Below are 19,121 nucleotides of genomic sequence, written 5' to 3'. Positions count from 1 at the left end.
CAGGGTTGCCAGATTTCAGCATCCCAAAGACTGAGATTTAAGAGGCATTGCTAGCTCATTCAACAGTTGGCATCTGTATAACAAGTTTTTCCAAAAAAATGGTTTTGACTTAGAAGCATAGCTCATGGGTAGAATGACTGAGTTTAGCCAATGAACACTCCAAAATGAGAAAAAATTAGAAGGCAGAAACTTCTATATTTTGTTCGAAACATTTAGGAGTGAAAATTGGGAAGCAAGAATATCCCAGTTTGACATGCTTTTCAATTTAGCAAGTTAGCAACAGTTTGCCAGGGTAACCCACTGTGCTTGTGGAGTTCTACTTTTTTAACTGTTGGTTCTGTATGAAGAAAAAAGCCAGTGTGATGTAGTGGCTTGATGGTTGGAGATGCGGGTTAGAATTCACACTCAACCACTGGGTGACCTTGGGCAAGTCACACTCTCTCAGCCTCAGAGGAAGACAAAGGCTATCCCCCTATGAACAAGTTGCCAAGAAAACGCCATGAAAGGCTCACCTTAGGGTCACCATGACTTGGAAACAACTTGAGAGCATACAACAATAACAAGCCGCATGTGAAAGCGAGTCAGTGAATTCAGTACATGCCTGCACTTAGAAAAAGACACCAAGTGCTCAAATGTCCCTAACTAACGGGATCTGTGTTGTTCCCTACCAATAAATCAGTTTTTATATCTGCTAAGAATAGGTTTTTGAAATGTGTGAATTGCCCATTGAAGACCTGCTCACTCCATAATAATTTGCATTATAACACAAATAGCTCAACAAAACATTATTGTTGGAAAATCCCATTTCCCTGCTAGTTATTTTGGGGAATGTTGCTAACTCACAGGGAGTGGAAGAGCCTGAGAGAGCATGACAAATCAAAAAGGCCTGGTCTGATTTCCTTCACAGTTCATGCCTTCAGGGAACACAGTTCACCACAAACTTTAATGTATCGGGGGGGAAAAAGCTAAAATAGGCAAAGAGCAATGCATTTTTTATTTTTAATCTGGCATAAAGTATTATTAATTACTTAAGACTATTTTAAGAATTCTGATTTCGTTTTATCTGTTGATAATGCTTTCTTTCTGTCTCCTAACAGAGAGGGGTGTGTGTTTACCAACAGTATCACTGTGGATACTATTCGTTTATATTGAAGCAGCAATTAGATTTAAAGATCTTAAAAACTTCCACGTAGACCTTTGTCGACCATTTGCTGCACACTGGTAAGTGGTGATACCCCCCCCCCTTTTTTTTTTTTTTTCCATTTACTTAGATTTTGGTGTTAGATTCATGGCTTCATCTGTCGTTTCTAAGCAGACCATCATGTGCTTCAAGAATGCAACAGCTACATTTGTGGAATTAAATCTCAAATTGTCTAAGATAGATGTGGGAATGTTTTACTTGAGATGGACTTCAATAAGCATGTTGGTGTTCCTAGACCTTCATAAAGGTTAAAATTTCAGTTGTATACACAATACAAGGAAATAATCTCTAGTCTGGCATGGATCTCTTGCCCAGGAGTGCCCTTCTATAATGCTGCTTCTGGTAGCAACAGTTGTGATGTTGTGTCTTCATGTACTGGTTGGGAGGTCCTGTTTGGAGGGAAGTTCTTGACTGAGGAAGAAGTATATCATCACAATACATAGAGTTAAATGAGAATTTGCTATAACAGCAAGTCATGCTTGTTTCTTATACTGTAAGAAACTGGATGACTGCGGGATGAACAGAGTGTTGATTTAGTTGATTTGTGAGTTTGCTACAGTAGGCTTCTCTGTATTTTTGTATATTCTTAAATCAGGTATTTAAGCTGAGCCCTTAGGAGCTCTTTGTGTGCATGTAAGGGTCTTTCCAAGGCACAACCAGCAAGTCAGAGAATTTCTTTCTTTAGAGCATTTTTATGCAGGTTTTTTGTGTATAGTTTGACCATTACCATCAACCAAAATAGAATCGCTATGCTTTGAATATGCATTTCTGAAAAGTGCAGTACAGTCAGTGTGCAAAGATAATTATGAATTTAGAGATGTAACATTAAATAAGTATATTCCTTAATCTTGTTGGTTTGTCACTAGTTTCTAGCTAGTGACATCCCAGCTCATTTTTTCAGTCAAAAATGAGCTGGGATGTGAGGCATTTATAGTGATAAAATAAATTAATGGACACTGAAATGACTATATCACCAGAAACCTATCCTGCTTGTTTTGATACAGGTACTTTTCTGAAAGAGTGCTGTTCTAAATTTTAAAGCAACTTTCTGTTGTGTATACTGAGGGCATTCTCTGGTGTTTCATGTTCTGTATTTTAGCTATCACTAACAGAAAGATCTTTTTGTACTGTATTTGTTCCTTTAAATATTGATGAGAGGGCTAATCAGAGTCCTGTGTTAGGAGCCAACATATGGCTTCTGATAGCATGAGCTTTTTCACTAATATAGTATAATTTTACTGGCATCAGATGCCACATATTTGTCAGCTTAAGAGGACACTGTCTTATGAAAACCAAAATATTTTTCAGGGCAGTTTTATTCCACATGGTTTCTCAACCAACACCTAATATATTTACCATTACATCAACTTCCTCTATTGCTTTAAGACTTCCAGAGATGCCATTCCAGGTTATCAACCTGTCATACCCAGCACTCATTTTATTATTGGGTTGATGCAAGCATAGATTTTCAATATGATGTGTGAACTTCCCAGGACATGGTGATTCTGCAATATGGATCTAAAAAAATTAGTAACATTTTTGTAGCCTAGAAATTTTTGTTCTTTTGGTTTGTATTGGGTATTTTAGAACTTGGTATAGGCTTGCATTTTTGCATTACATTTCTAGCTAGTGGATTCCCTTTTCTTTCCAACTTCATATTGCCTAGTTTAAGGGCCAAAGTAGACACTGAATGATCCAAAAAAAGGAATATTGACAGTTGTTGACATTACCATGGTGGTGATGACTTCTCCTATAACATTATATGTCCACTTTATGTGTTTGGGAGAGTGTTTGGTGTTTTCAGTTGGACTCTTTTAATTAATATATTGGTTTCTTTAAACAGTTCCTAGACACATACTTTGTTTACAGTTGTAAATGTGAAAAACTGAGTTACAAAAGTTAATTTGAATTTCATGGAGGCTGGAATTGCATTTATTGCCAGCAGAGTTCTGCTGGAGTCAACAGGGTTCATTTGGCAGAAGCAAACCAAGGACAGAACGTTTAGTAGGTTTATTGAACTGTAGAATTACAATTAATTTGAGTAATTAATGCTATCAAATGCAGAAGGTTAATGTGCAGTTTTAAAGTAACTTATCTGCTGTACTATGATGTGTGCCAGATGCAATGGAAAAATTGTACCTAAATTCCTTCAAAATGTATATTCTAAGATTGTGAGATTTATAAATGCCCAGTGCTTCTGTTCTCTGATGGCTGTCCCACCAGAAACAGTTTCCTATTGTGATAGTTTCATTTTTGTCCCAGCCCTTCTTTCAAGGAGCCCAGGAGAGCACGCAAGTCTTTCCCTCCCTTGTATCCTCATAATAACTGTATGTTTGGGTGAGAGATTAATAAGAATGAAAGATAGTAATTGGTACAGAGTCACCAAATGTACTTGGTGGCTGAGCACCAATTTGAACCTAGGAAATATATTCAGGAGTAGCCATGTTGGCCATTCAGCAAAATAAAAGAATATGAAGTCAAAGGCTTTCATGGCCGGCATTCAGAGTTTTTTGTGGGTTTTTCAGGTTATGTGGCCATGTTCTACAATAATTTATTCTTGATGTTTTGCCAGCATCTGTGGCTGGCATCGTCAGAGAATGCTGGCATAGAAGAGCATTCTCTGAAGATGCCAGCCACAGATGCTGCCGAAACATCAGAAATAAACTCTTGTGGAACATGGCTACATAGCCCGAAAAACCCACAAAAAACAAGGTCTGCTCGACAGTGGAACACACTCTCTTGGAGTGTAGTGGAGTCTCCTTCCCTTGAGGTCTTTAAACAGAGGCTGGATGGCCATCTGTCGGGGATGCTTTGAATGAGATTTCCTGCATGACAGGGGGTTGGACTGGATGGCCCTTGCAGTCTCTTCCAACTCAATGATTCTATGAAAAGAAGTTGCATATGAAATTTAAACATCCACAAAACCTTCAGTTGTTTACATTATGTGTTTTGTGCATTTGAGTTGGTCAATAAAAGTATCACTTTTTTCTGGATTTTGTATTTTGTTTTAATTTGATGCCACTTATGGAAGAAACCTGTTGTTTTTTGTACATCATCGTCATAATCATCCTGCCCTTCTTCCAAGACTAGGACTCAGGGTGGCTTATAACATTTAAAAACATTACAATTAAAAGCATACAAAAATAGTACATTAAAACAGAATCACAGTCTAAACTGCAGTGCCTAAGTATTAAAGACAAGGGTAACCAGTCAGAGGTTGCCATGTTGTTCTTCTGATCTATGAAATGTAAAACTGCTGAGGCTCAACATCTTGACTTTAGAGAAGCCTATGAGGATAATGAACATGGACACCAGCAACTGCATTGTCTGTTAACTCTTGCAAGCACTTGGAAGTTATGATTTTGAGCTAAATCATTGGGAAGTGAATATCTCAGTTTCAGATAGAATCACATGAATTAGGCTGTTTCTCCCCTAGTGTATTTGTATTTCTGTTCAATTATTTCCAGCAGTCAGATATGACTCCCCCACCATCATTGATAACAACCCTTCCCCCAAGAGTAATAAAAGGATACATGTACAATATCCCTCTGTCATTTCTCTTGATAACCTATGGTGGTATTAATCCTTGACTCTGCTGCCTTCATGTATTTATAATTGCAGATTACATTGTTAAGTGAATATCATTGTCATGTTGCTTCTTTCCATCAAGAATTCTTAATCCATGACTCTGTCTTCATGTACATAATTGCACATTATATTGTTAATATCATTGTCATGTTGTCTCTTTGCATTAAGAATATTTTGCTGCATGCTGGGCTTCTTATTAGCTTGCTTTTATGGTTGTCTCTATTAACAAAGTGATCACTTTTTTCTAGTATCGGTTATCCTGTTGTGACTTTGGGCTTTGGCTTCAAAAGTTATGTTAGCTATAAAATGCGATTAAGAAAGCAAAAAGAAGTGCAGAAAGAAAACGAATTTTATATGCAACTTCTTCAGCAAGCCTTACCGCCAGAACAGCAAATGCTACAAAGACAAGAGAGAGAAGCAGAGGAAGGTAAGTTCTTGATTATTACAGGCCTATGGTAGGCATAGTTATCTGGAGACAATCTTGTGAATGTGTGCCCCTCTTCTTTTCCTTTACTCCTTTCTGGATTTGTTTATAGAGTCTTCGGAAATTTCTTCCCTTCCCTGTATCTTCAAGAGGCAGCCACAGCTTCTTATATTATGTCCCAAGATACAGAGACAAGTGCTATCCCACTGGTCTAACCCTCCACAACTATGCCTTATTTAATTCTGGATTGTCTCATCATGGGGCTTTTGTGATGAAAGACATTCAGATGTGGTTTGCAATTTCCTGCTCGGGTCTTGAAACTCAGGGCTGTGGCTTCCTTGGTTAAGTCAGTTCATCTCTATTGTGGTCTTCTTTTCCTGCTTTCTTCCATTTTGTTAAACATTTGCCTTTGGGCCCTTCTGTTTCCATTAAATTAGTAGTTTGGAAAGTATTTCTCATTAGTCACAATAGTGACACTGATATTGAGAGATTAAATACATTCTGTAAGAATGATAAGACTAGACAACAGGTTGATGAAACAGAAGAAGCCTTATGCAGAAAGCTTCAGGAGTTCTCCAAAAAGATATGTACTAGGGTAGTTTCTAATTTGAGTTTTCTACATTATCTGGCCAATAGAACTCCTCCTCTTTGTTTCAAGTTATAAATCTGAATACCGCATAAAGGGCTGTGAAGCATATACAGGTTGACTCAACCTGTAATAAAGGTTTTGGTTTAAATTTTAAATTCTGTCTTTTCTTTTCTTATTCTAGCAGCCAAAGGATTGTCAGAGATGGATTCATCAATACTTTTGCAACACAATGGAGGTATTCCAGCTAATAAAAAGCTATCTGCAACATTACCAGAACTAGAATATAGAGAAAAGGGGAAAGAGAAAGACAAAGATGCCAAAAAACATAACCTTGGAATAAATAACAATATATTGCAACCTGTAGACTCTAAAATACAGGAAATTGAATACATGGAGAACCATATCAATAGTAAAAGATTAAATAATGATCTTGTGGGAAGTACAGAAAACCTCTTAAAAGAGGACTCATGCACTGCCTCATCCAAAAATTACAAAAATGCAAGTGGAGTTGTGAACTCCTCGCCTCGCAGTCACAGTGCAACTAATGGGAGCATCCCTTCCTCATCTGCTAAGAATGAGAAAAAACAGAAATGCACTAGCAAGAGTCCAAGCACACAGAAAGACTTAATGGAAAATTGTATTCCTAATAACCAGCTGAGCAAACCAGATGCACTGGTAAGGTAAGTTTGATATGTTCGTGACTTAGTTTCTTTTACTTTCTTGCTATTTGTTTTCTGAGTAAGTTAAGGTGCTTTTTAAAAGATAGGCTATTGGGATAGAAACCATGTAAGAAAGAATAATTTGAAGATGTGGCAGACAAATATCTTTGCTTGTAATTACATGTATATGTATGAGAAAATGTTCGACACACTTTGGAGTTTGTTCATTAAGGTTTCCAGAAAATAATACTACATTATTTGCATATTACTTGACGGTGTACTTTATGGGAACTGGAGAATACTGGATATAGTGATATACAGCGATGATAGTGATGATGAAGCATCACCATCTTTTTAGAATTCTGGATAGAGCCTTGTTTGAAATACAACAGAATTTTGACATATTGACCTATTCAAAAAGGAATTATTTCTTTGCTAGTTCATTAGTTTTGTTTTTAAATCTTTCTTCCTGGATTTGTAACACAGATGCTGCAAAACCTCTTTTGGGGTGGGAGCAGGTAAATCCATACCAGGGTGGAGGGAAGGAGGAGTTAATTAAGAGTTACAATTGTTGGGCTTGGGATATATATCAGAAGGTATCTACAATATCTGAGACATAAAACGTGTGTAATGGGAGACTAGAGACTTGATTTGAAAGCCTTTTGACTGTTGTCAAAGTAGCATTTTGTACAAAGGCTGAAAAACAAGTTCATAGACTAGTCCACAGTTCCATTTATCATTTGTCCTCAGGCATGCACGGCAACAGGATCCTCTGCCTTCCTGTCCATATTTGTGCTAGAGAGGAGTATTGTCAGCTAATGGTGCTACTCAGCTCTCAAAGGAACAGGACAGTGACCTAGAACATTGACACCTTCTCTGATTGTGAGCTGGCTTTCTTGGTGCTAATTTACATAGTAGCATGAAGCAACTAGACATCTTAATACTAAATAATGACTTCCTCGTGTCTCACGTTCAAAATTGGGCTGAAGGATCATTTCTTTGCAGTATACATGCATTGGGGAGAAATCTTGCTTGCTCCTATCCCTAAATATCCAAACTGGTGGGGAGCAGAGCATTGTTCCTGATGTCACACAGAGATGCGGCATAAGCTTGGGGGAAAGTAGGGGACACTGCATTGGCAGGGAATTGTTTTGATTTGGCTATTGAAAGCCAATCAAAATGAGTTGGACTCCACCAAAATAAGAATGAGTCGAACAGTCAAACCAAATCTAGAACAGAATGGCAGTAAATTCATGAAGGGAACTTTGGAAAATGTCCCTTGTGTGTGTTTCAACAGTACCTAAATGGTGAAAGTAAAACAAATTGCAAAACTGCTTAGTTCCTAATTTTATGTGTATGGTTTTGCTCTATTGTGGAATTTTTTTGGCCACTGTTTATGTCAACCATATTTCCTATTGCATCTTTACTATGCTGCTATAGTAGCTGACATCTTACACTTGTTTGTGCTCTTTTAAACTGGGATGAAAATTGGTGTGTCTGCTGCAGGTTTTCTCAGCCAGGGTTCTATGGAACCCTAGGTTTTCATGAGAACTCACTAGCGGTTCTGTGAATATTGTGAATAATAAAAAAATAAGCATTTTTGAGCTATAGGTATGATTAGTTTTATGCAGGGATTACCTGAGACCTGAAAATTATTCCAAATGTTCATTCAGAGTAAAAAGGCTGAAACAGGCTAGGCTAATGTATGATGAAACTAAAATAAAAGTGATATTGCATACTTAGGGCTAAAGCCTTGTGTATTTGGAAGTAAATCTTACGAAAAGACTTGAGGATTTGTTTCTAAGCAAATGCAATAATGATGATGATGATGAACAGTTTGAAAAGACCAAACCTGCAGCACCAAAATAGCTTGGCAGATGATACAGGAAAACATGACCCTAGAGATCATGAAGTGTTCTCTCATATTAACCTAGAAGTTCAGTCTCATAAGTGTTCTCTTACCCTTAAAAATTATAGACGTATAACTACCCTTTTCTGTAGTGATTACAGGGTATCCAATAACCTTTAAACCAAAATATAATGGAACAATAAGTATTTATAAATCTGAAAGAGTTTACCATGGCAAAATCATCCTAATGAAACACTTGCCCAAATAAATGTTTTGCAGTACCTCTCGAAATGAGCCTTGGCTGAGAAATGCAGGCTTTGGTGAATTGCACAATGAAGATAGAGGAGTAACATGGGTTTTGTGCCGCTCTAAACTCTTATTTGTAAAAACAGGCAAGGAGATTATCGCAAAATTCTTGGAGTGACTCTGCATTTGTCCTGTGTGTTTCATCAGTATTTCCTTTCTTCCTCTTTTTAGCCTCTGATTATTAGTATACATTGGAAACTGAAGTCACTTTTTACTCTTTTTAAATACCCAAGGCCATTCTGTATCTCTGAAGGGGAAGGAGGGGGAACACACACCTTGCTTACCCAAACACATTCTTAGAACCAGCAACTTTAGAAAGATCAAATCACCATTGTGAAATACCTTGCCAAGACACAATTCATAATGCATAGTACCATTCAGACCTGGCGTAAGGCACATGTATTTTGCACCTGAGTATCCATAACTCCAGTAGAACTAAGTGGGCACCACAATTCAAAAAGGACATTGAGAAACTGAAGCGTGTCCAAAGGAGGGCGACTAAAATGGTGAAGGGTCTGGAAACCATAAAGCCTTATGAGGAACGACTTAGGGTGCTGGGGATGTTTAGCCTGGAGAAAAGAAGGTTAAGAGGTGATAAGATAGCCCTGTTTAAATATTTGAAGGGATGTCATATTGAGGAGGGAGCAAGCTTGTTTTCTGCTGCTCCAGAGAACAGGACCCGAAGCGATGGATGCAAGCTGCAGGAAAAGAGATTCCACCTCAACATTAGGAAGAACTTCCTGATAGTAAGGGCTGTTTGACAGTGGAACAAACTCCCTCGGAGTGTGGTGGTGTCTCCTTCTTTGGAGGTCTTTAAGGTCTCTGACAGATAGCTGGATGGCCATCTGTCAGAGATGCTTTGATTGAGAGTTCCTGCGTGGCAGGTGGTTGGACTGGATGGCCCTTGTGGTCTCTTCCAACTCTACGATTCTATGATTCTAAGTGAGACTTGGCCCTTTAGTGTCTGTTACAGCAAAGGTTCACAATAGATTTTCTCAACACAAGAAATACTTTTTCTGTTGAAATGATTAATTTGAACTAATATGAAGGATCTTCTATCAGTGTGACACTTACTTTTATATTATATATTTTAATGATGATGATGATGACAATAATAATAATAATGATAATTTAAAAATCCAATTTAGGAAGCTGGAGGCAAAAAATAGCTTAAATACAATAAAATTATATTTGTTTTTGTTGTGGGCCTTCATGTCATTTCCAACTTATGGCAACTCTAAGGTAAAACCTATAATGAGGCTTAATGTGAAGTCGAAGGCTTACACAGCCGGCATCTCTAGTTTTTTGTGGGTTTTGGGGCACTATGTGGCCGTGTTATGGAAGGGTTTATTCCTGACATTTCGCCAGCATCTGTGGCTCGCATCTTCAGATAAATAATTAGGTTTTCTTCACAAGGTTTCTTCAGAGGTTTGCCATTGCCTTCCTCTGCGGCTGAGAAAGTGGGATTTGTGCAGGGTCACCCAGTGGACTTCCATGGCTGAGTGGGGATACACTGATCTCCAGAGCTGTAGTTTTAAATGTGGAGCTGTACCAATTTATTTCACATTGTACAGTCATAGGAACCAGTTGTAAGTTTGTAAGTTTGAAAGAAGTTGCTGAAAAAATCCTGTTTGACATTTGCAGTATAGTACTGATGGATTGCAAACCTTTACCTGTGTGATTCTTATGATTTGTAAACATAACTTAAGCCTCTTGAAATAACCTTAACAGTAAGAGAATCTGCAGGTGAAGGAGATAAACATATCCAGTGACAGAAATGTCAGTGGAACAGGTAGACTTTTGAGTGTAACAGATGGAGATGGATAAATCTGTGTGTTTCCAGTCTGTGTCACTTTCACATGTCTTTATTTCATCTTATTCTACATTAATCTTGGACATTAATCCTTTTTTAAAAAAAAGAAATTCGAACTACAAATTTCAGTATATGTGTTGAGGTGTTTACATGAGTGAGAACGATATTACAGTACTCAATAGTACAAAACCAGCTTGGATGATGATAATGATCAGGACATCCTGTACAGAATTTTTTAAAGCTTGGACAAGTACAAAAAGGACTTCTAGGCCCCTACAAATCATAGCATTGAGAGAATTTCCTCATTAACAGTTCAAAAAGGTTAACTTTTCCAAGCTGTGAGAAACACAGTTCTCAAGCATTGGTAACAGCAGTATATGGGTGAATGGGCAGCTATATGGCAACCTAGGCCTGCTCATTCTGTAGTTGTATTTCCCTTTAATGGTCTTAATGAATATTTTGCAATAACATAAAAGAGTAGACTTGCATGGTTACCTGTGGCGAGGAGGAAAAATCCCCAACTAGCCAAATTTTGGAGTAAGCTGTAGTAGCCAGATCACTTCAGAAAAGGTCCATGCTACCTGATCACTACAAGGAAGTCCATTTCTATTTGGTATGCCATTTTTTAAAGGAACCCCATGCCTGCCTAGTTCAGCACTGAGGGCCATGTGCTGCATTTTTACATATAAACAGGACCGTTCTGTTGACAGAGTAAGCATGAGGTTGTTATTCATCTCCACACCCACACCACACACCTGTTTGGAACAAGCTGAATTCTGAAGGGCACCAAAACTATTTATTCTAAAGAGTGGGAGTCGTGGACAGGACTCATAACAAGTTTCACATTTAATCAACATGAAGGCAAAAAGGACATACATTTTGTTTTGGGTTTTGTTTTGTTTTTTTCCTGTTTCACCCGGAGCTTAAGTTCTAAAAAGAGAAATAGCAAAGTTTAATTAACTAGAAGTCATATTCCCTGGCTCTGAAACCTGGCCTGCCAGGTATGGCTCTGTGTGAGAGAGGTAGATATGCCACAGGCATTTATGTATCTTGTTCACGTGTCCGCCTGTTTCATGTACAGTCAGCCTTCCTTATCCACGGATTCTTCATCAACAGATTCAAGGACCCACTTTTTGAAAATATTCCAAAAATATATAAATTCTCAAAAGCAAACCTTGATGTTGTCATATTATATAAGGGACACCATTTCATTATCCATTGACTTGAGCATCTACCAATTTTAGTATGCACGGGGAGTCCTGGAACCAAACTCCAGCAGATACCAAGGGCCCATTGTATAAAACAGAGTACCCTATTTTTATTGGCCTGTTACAGACTGCCAAAATAAAGCTGCTTGGGGTCTCTTTGGAGGTATGCTATTTAAATGATGCATGGGTCCAGAGGTCGTGCCAAAGCCACACTCCATTCCTAAGCACTGGAGTGCAGCTTTAGTGCAGCTTCCGGATTCTTAGGACCCATGCATCATTTAAACAGCATACCTCCAAAGAGACCCGAAGCAGCTTTATTTTGGCAGTCTGTAACAGGCCATTGAATCCTTCCCTTTCCCCACTTCACATCCCAGTTAGAGACAGTAGGGTCTGCCAGTTAATGTCTCCATAACTCCATAATGTCTTGTTGGAGGGTTGAACTTACATCAAGGGAAATGTTTGAAATTAAAATCCCAGAAGTTGTACAAGAGTGCTGATGCCTTGAACAGCAAACAGTTTTAACACAATGATAAGCTAAGCAGTGCGCAGGATTCATTTTTGCTGTTACTTACATCCTTTTTACTGTTTAAACTCAAGACCTTTTTCACTGGGCATGAACACAGCGGACATACAATAAACAAATGTAGCCACCCCCAGCTAAGTTGGCTTTAGGATTTATAGAGTAAACCTTGTGTTTCTCATTAGTGAAAAACAGGTATTCCCTATCTGCTCAAATCTGCTATATTATACTAGCCCTTACAGGGCAGATTTCACCTTAAATTTTAAAACTGCAGCTTGAAAAGAGTTGAAATGCCAGAGGTTGTCATCTGTTTCTTCTCTTCAATAGTAATATTTAAAAAAAAAAAACTTCTGTAGAACAAGATGCGCCTGGAAGTGAGAAAGGTCTACATGAAAACCTGTCCTGCATAATACCTTTTAATAAAAGTGGTATATACAGTAGTTCCCTGTTTATCAGACAGATTAGGGATCGGGAAACTTCAAAAATGAGAAATCATTGAAATGCAGAACCCATATCAGTGTATATTATATTAATGTTTAAATACAAATATAAGTATGAATACCAGCACAGTGCTGTATTATATGCACATGATGACACCACAAACAACTTCTACACTATATAGACTGAACAAAAAGATGGCACAGAGTTGAAAAGTGCCATCTTTTTGCTGAGCATGTAATGTGTATCATAGAAGTCGCTCAAGGTATCATTGTGTGCTTTATATTACAGCACTGTAGAGGTATTCATACTTACATTTGTGCTTGTACTTGTCGAAAGAACAGGCCACACATCAGCTAAATGGATTCTGGTAACAATTTAATAGTATTGAAAAATGGTTATCAAAAAAGTGTGGGGGCACCTGTATTCATCAGCAGTTTTGTTCTTGCTTGCTAGGCAGCAGTCCAGTTCTATACAGAATCATTTCTAATAGCCAGTTCATGGAGTTTCAATAAGTTAATGAAGAAATATTGGATGTGAATAGCGTTCCACACGATATATTTAATCAAGCGGTCTTGGCAAATAGCATACAGACCTTAAGTAGCTTTACATCTCAGAAATGGCAAAAACAAAACCAGTGTTTTTAAATATATATATATATATATATATATATATATATATATATATATATAGCATTGTATTTGAACAAGATTGGAGATTACCTTGATGAAGGAAAATCAGATATGGAAAGATTTTAATCGTTGATGTGCTCTGATGAAAAATGGTTGTGTGTATAGAATTATTTTTCTTAATATGGATCCTAAGTACCGTAGTAACTGATACTGGACTTTCAAAACAGTTCACACATTTTAATTATCAAATATAAAGAGATCTATAACATTTCAAAAATGTATCATCTCTGGATAGTCTGTCGACAATTTTTATACACTTATTTCCTAATTTCCTGCCTTTTCTCCAGAAATAGGACTCAAGGTTACAAACATTAAGACAGATATTAGATAATAACAGGCATCACAGTTAACGTACAGGACACTCAAATCAATAAAATTGAAAGCAGTTTGAAACATATCAAAAATAGATAAAATCACCATAGCCCTTTATTAAAAGCCCTTAGCTTATATTAGTTCTCAATTCTCAAAGGCTTATCAAAACAAAACATCTATATCTGCTGATAGGAGAACACCTGTGAAGAAAGCAGTCAAGCCTCCTTAAAAGGGGAATTCCAAAACCTGTGAGCAAGAAAGATTTCTCCTGCATTTCCACCAGACGCTCCTATGAGAATGAAAGGACCAAGAGAAGGGCCTGCCCTGGAGATCTCAAAATTCAGTTAAGAGTGATATGGAAGAATAAGTATAATCATTCAGATAATCTGGATGCAATCCAGCAATAGAACTTTATGTCTGAGAGTGGCATGGAGGGTCTGTCACTGTCCTGTCCAAAGATGGGTGGGCATGAAAAACAAGGCCTTCTCTCGGGTGACACAGATAGATTCACAAGCCCGGCTTTCTTTGTATATCATGAAAAGTGAAGTGGAAAGGGGAAGAATAAAATTGGCAGAAGGAGTTTTCATTTTCTCACATTTGTCAGTTCTTCTAGCACAAGCCCTCCATTTGCCATGTTTCCTTCAGCCAGGTTGCTTCTTGTTTCATGGATTGGGAAAAAAACACTATTTTCCATAGCTGGGGGAGTTTGGAGTAGAATTAACTAAACCTACCTCCCCGCTGGTTCTTTTTAAATTACGTATCTCAGTCATGCCCGTGCTCAAAACATGTGAGTCTTCTCTGTATTGTAGAGCAGTATTACTCAAAGTCATGGTATATTTTCCTGGTTTTTACTATTCAACTAACAGGAATTAACAACATTGCTATCAGTCGCCCAGTGATACAGGCTTCTGATACCACCAAGTTTTATAATATGAACATATAATATTTGTATTATAAAGCTCTCTGGTATCAGCACCCTCTATCACTGGTTGATAACAAAGTTGTTAATTCCTAAGTGTATAGTAAAAACTTGGCACTTGTTAAAAATATGCATATAATCTGAAAATAACATATTTTCTTTAGGGTATTCTCTACCCACTCTCCTATATTAATTTGATACAAAACTCCTGAAGTCAAGATGTGGTATAAATGTAACTAATAAATGTGGCCAGATCCTGTTTTCAAAGCAAGAAAGTACAGTCAGCCCTTCTTATACATGGATACACAGATTCAAGGTTCCACGGTTTGAAAATGTTCAAAAAAAGTATAAATTTCACATATCAAACCTTGATTTTCCTTTTTTTATACAGAACATCATTTTGCTATGTCACTATATTTAATGGGACTTGAGCACACACGGATTCTGGTATCCATGGGGGATCTTGGAACCAAACCCCAGCATCTAACAAGGGCCCACTGTAGATTGTTTTCTGTAACCAGATCTTTGTGTGTTTTTCACACTTTTCAAGTTATGTTTATAATGGATGAACATCATGCTAGTTAGCTATGAAAGATCAACTAGCACCAAACAGTTGCCATCTGTACTGTTATAATGGTCCCTACAGTGGATTCTTACTGGTACTGTATGATTAATCGAGCAAATAATATTTGCTTTGAGTTCAAATAGAGGGCATTTGGGTTATGTAATAAACTGCAATAGAAGCAAATATGTAGAATATTTCATTTGATATAACAAGAAGTGTGTTCCTTAAATCTGGAGGGCTGGCAGTTGCTTGTACTAGTTACTTATTATGACTGTTAGTCAGATTTCCCATGTTTCTCATATGCAGCTGTATCCTTTTAGCATCCCTGATCTTATTATGGCTTTAATAAAACATTTGATTCTGCCATTGCTGCACTCTGCCCAAATTCAGCAGTGGAGTACTAACAAAAAAAAAGGGGGGGGGGCTGCATCTACCTTAAATCAAAGTACACATTAAGCACATGCTTACTTTTAGAGAAGTGCACGCTCAGGAGCATGATTTTCATTTAAAGCAGGCCTCTGCTCCTCTAATGCCTCATTTTAAGGTGCAAATGTAGTATTTCTTTTCACCATTGTAATGCCAGATTTAGACAATGTAGCATAAAATTTGGTCAGGGCATTTGTAGTGGGCCTCAGAAACAAATTGCAAGAGCCATAAAAGCTACAATTGTTCACTACCCATTATAGGGAAATTTTTCAAGAGGAGGTTTTTGGAGTAGAGAAGCTTCTGTGTATGACAGTATTTAATTTTTTACCTTACACACTGATTTTACCCTGCAACCCCTCCCGCTAGATGCTTCTCTTTCCCTATCAGCCTCTGGATACTCATTTTCAAAAGTTATAGTTGGGAGCCCCTCCGGAGATTAAAAAGTTGAGGAAAGAGTTGTAGAAAAGCCACTGTCTTTCCCCAGCTTCTTTTCAAATATAGTGAGCCATTGGTATCCAGTGGGGTTTGGTTCCAGTTCCCCCTGTGGATACCAAAATCCATGGATGCTTAAGTCCCATTACATATAATAATGTAGTAAAATGGTGTTCTTTATATAAAATGGCAAAATCAAGGTTTGCTTTTGGGGATTTTATTTTGTGGATGGTTAAATCCGTGGATGCAGAATCTATGAATATGGAAGGCCAGTTGTATCAGCAATATTTTCCAAAGCTAATTTGGCACAATAAAAGCAGTTGTCAGGTTTGTTGTACATGTTTGTGCATAATATGTAGTTCTGCTTGACAGGAAGATAGATGTGCTTGTTTTATGGTAGGTGAATAAATAACACAATGGCAATCACAACCAAGTGGATGAGCTTTATTATCAATTCTGTTGGCCTGTCTTCCTGGATAATGTATTTTGTCCTGCCCAGCCAAAAGGGTGTCCATTTGTGTTTGTTGTCACATAACAATTCTTTCACCTTCCAAATACAGAGGTTCTAATACTTAAAATTTTGGTATTCTTTACTGAAGTCTGGTTTCTTGCCAAACATGAGAAATATGTGAAGTCGAAGGCTTTCACGGCCGGCATCCATAGTTTTTTTGTGGGTTTTTCTGGCTATGTGGCCGTGTTCTGGATGAGTTTATTCCTGACCCTTTGCCAGTATCTGTGGCTGGCATCTTCAGAGATGCTGGCGAAACATTGGGAATAAACTCTTCCAGAACATGGCCACATAGCCTGGAAAACCCACACACAAAACGAGAAATCTCTTTGCCAAGTTTGTTCATTATTACAGTACTTTCCAGATAAAATATGTGCTAATAGAATATATATGGGATGCAGTGGCTCAGTGGTTACGATGCTGACTCTGACGAAATCAGCAGTTCAAGGTCCAGGCATCGCATTTTGCTATGCTATCCATATTTGCTATGCAGTCTGAAAACATGGATGCAAGAGGATTATCTTACTCAAGCCGGGAACCTAAGGCCGTTTGCAGTGGTGAAGGAATCTTTTCCTTCTTGGCCTGAATACCTTTGCAGACATCTCTTCAGATTCCTTCTCCCTGGCATCCTGTTGACATGGTTCAACTCTGTAAGTGGTCATGGTAGACACAGTGCGCCTTTCCACGCCCTAACACCTTCTCCCTATCACCAGTGAATGTCAGGATCCTCAGGGGAGACATCAAGCCAGTTGGAGTCACAGATAATATCTAGATGTCAAGACTAACCCAAATGTGTAGATTCTGCATTTTAAAAGTTTTATTTCTGACTCCTTGACCAAACAGGATCCCATCCATGGAGAGAGAGAAATACAACCTGGCTCATGTGTACTCAGAGACAAGTCCCACAAAGCTCACTCAGCGGGACTAATTCCCACATAAGTGTACATAGTACTGTATTGCAACATTAGTTTTCTCCATGAATGTAGACAGTGTGAGCTGACTGCACAACTGCTTGATAATTTACAGTATCTTTTCATGTTTATTTTGTTCTCGGTTTATTGACTAAAAGGAAATTCCTTTAACAGATAATGGAACAATGACAGAAGGGGCCCATCATGTAATACAGTTTTATATAGTGATCAGTGTAAGTTTATTTTTAGATCTTTGTGTCTGCTAAGCAGTTGTAGCACACATAGCAGAACTGAATACAGTGTGATGAAGGCATTTCCCAACTGAGTATAGTTTTGGGAAGCAATTAAAAAGTGTTTATTGTCTCTTCGTTCACATTTTTTAAAAATATTTTTTGTTATGCAAACCATTCTTGCATTCTCAGAAGAGGGAAATCATCTGAGGACCAAGCCTGTACATCATACACAAATCCTTAAAGTTCTACAAGCCCCAAATGGCTTTTCTCCTGCGGGCTCCCATAAACTTGCTAACATATTTACTTACTTAGTTAGTTAGTCTGTACTGATAGGAAGTGATGACTAGTGGAGTTTATAGTTGGTCTGTAAACCAGGAAAAGGCATTATGTCCTTTCTTGTTGACTGTGGTGGACCTCTGATATCAGTATGAACTTGGGGGTATTGAAAGCTGGTAAACAGAGCAGCAGCTGTGAAATAGCAAGTCTCTGATTCAAGTCTTACCACATTGGGTGACCTTAAATGAACCACACTTTATCTCCTTCCCACCCTCATTAACCATATGGGAGCCAGTGCTTGCTTCCCTCGTAGGTCTATTGTAAAAATTAACAAAATAATATATGTGAATGCCTTTGAAGAGATGAAATAGGGTTATGGAATTGCTAAGGATTAAAATAACATTCTCATAATAATTTTGGCTGTTGGCCATTTGCTACGTCTGCCTGAGAAAATGTGTACTAAACCTCTTCCAAAACACACTGCAGAAGTAATCCAGCTTGAGACCACTTTAGCTGTCCTGGCTCAATGCTAGGGAGTTCTGGGAACTGTAGTTTTGTGAGACATTTAGTATTCTCTGTCAGAGAGCTCTGGTGCCACAATAAACTACAATTCACAGGATTCCCTAGCACTGAGACAAGGAAGTGAAAGCTGACTCAAACTGGATTATTTCTGCAGTGTGTTTTGGACCTATGAGGTGCTTTTCAAAACTTATTATAGTCCCTGTGAATCTGCACTGAAGAACCTTGGTTTGATGTATGTTAACAAACCAAAATAATAAACAACTAGGGATTTTATCACACTGGTAAAATTGGGGGTTTAAACAGCGATTATCCCATGAAAATAACACAATCGCAATTAACATTTTCACATGATGTTGTGATTAAAGTGCCATTATCCTGAGAATAAACAGGCAGTGAACAGCAACAAATCATTCACAGGAAAATCTTGTGAATGATTAGTTGCTGTTTATTGCCTGTTTATTATCTGTTTATTCCCAGGATAATGGCTCTTTAATTGCAATGTGTGTGAAAATGTTAATTGCGATTGCATGATTTTCACAGGATAATCGCTGTTTAAACCCCCAATTTTCCCAGTGTGATAAAGTCCTAGCATTCTCCTGACCTTGTTAATAGACATTAAGAGAAAATTCCCTAGCTGGGATATACGGTGAGCCAGGATTTCTGTGCCAAAGTCAGTGAAAATAGGTGGGGAGAAGAATATGTTTTACAGTGTTTATCCACAGCTTCATGG

The 19,121-nt window shown here is 37.9% G+C and overlaps 1 protein-coding gene across 1 annotated transcript in view; it reads left to right on the top strand.

Annotated features, from left to right (window-relative positions):
• Positions 1-19,121, top strand: part of MACO1 (macoilin 1) — a gene marked incomplete at its 5' end in the record, with an annotated part of 44,424 nt that overhangs the window by 5,879 nt on the left and 19,424 nt on the right. The window contains 3 exons of the mRNA XM_042439782.1: positions 1,098-1,221; positions 5,038-5,216; positions 5,984-6,482. Of these exons, the coding sequence (XP_042295716.1) occupies positions 1,098-1,221; positions 5,038-5,216; positions 5,984-6,482 (802 nt within the window). The remainder of the gene's footprint in view (positions 1-1,097; positions 1,222-5,037; positions 5,217-5,983; positions 6,483-19,121) is intronic.

This window comes from Sceloporus undulatus, chromosome 9 (genome assembly GCF_019175285.1).
Source record: "Sceloporus undulatus isolate JIND9_A2432 ecotype Alabama chromosome 9, SceUnd_v1.1, whole genome shotgun sequence".
Classification (NCBI taxonomy): domain Eukaryota; kingdom Metazoa; phylum Chordata; class Lepidosauria; order Squamata; family Phrynosomatidae; genus Sceloporus; species Sceloporus undulatus.
Note: the sequence above shows the minus strand (reverse complement) of the source record. Positions and strands in the feature narration are given on the sequence as shown.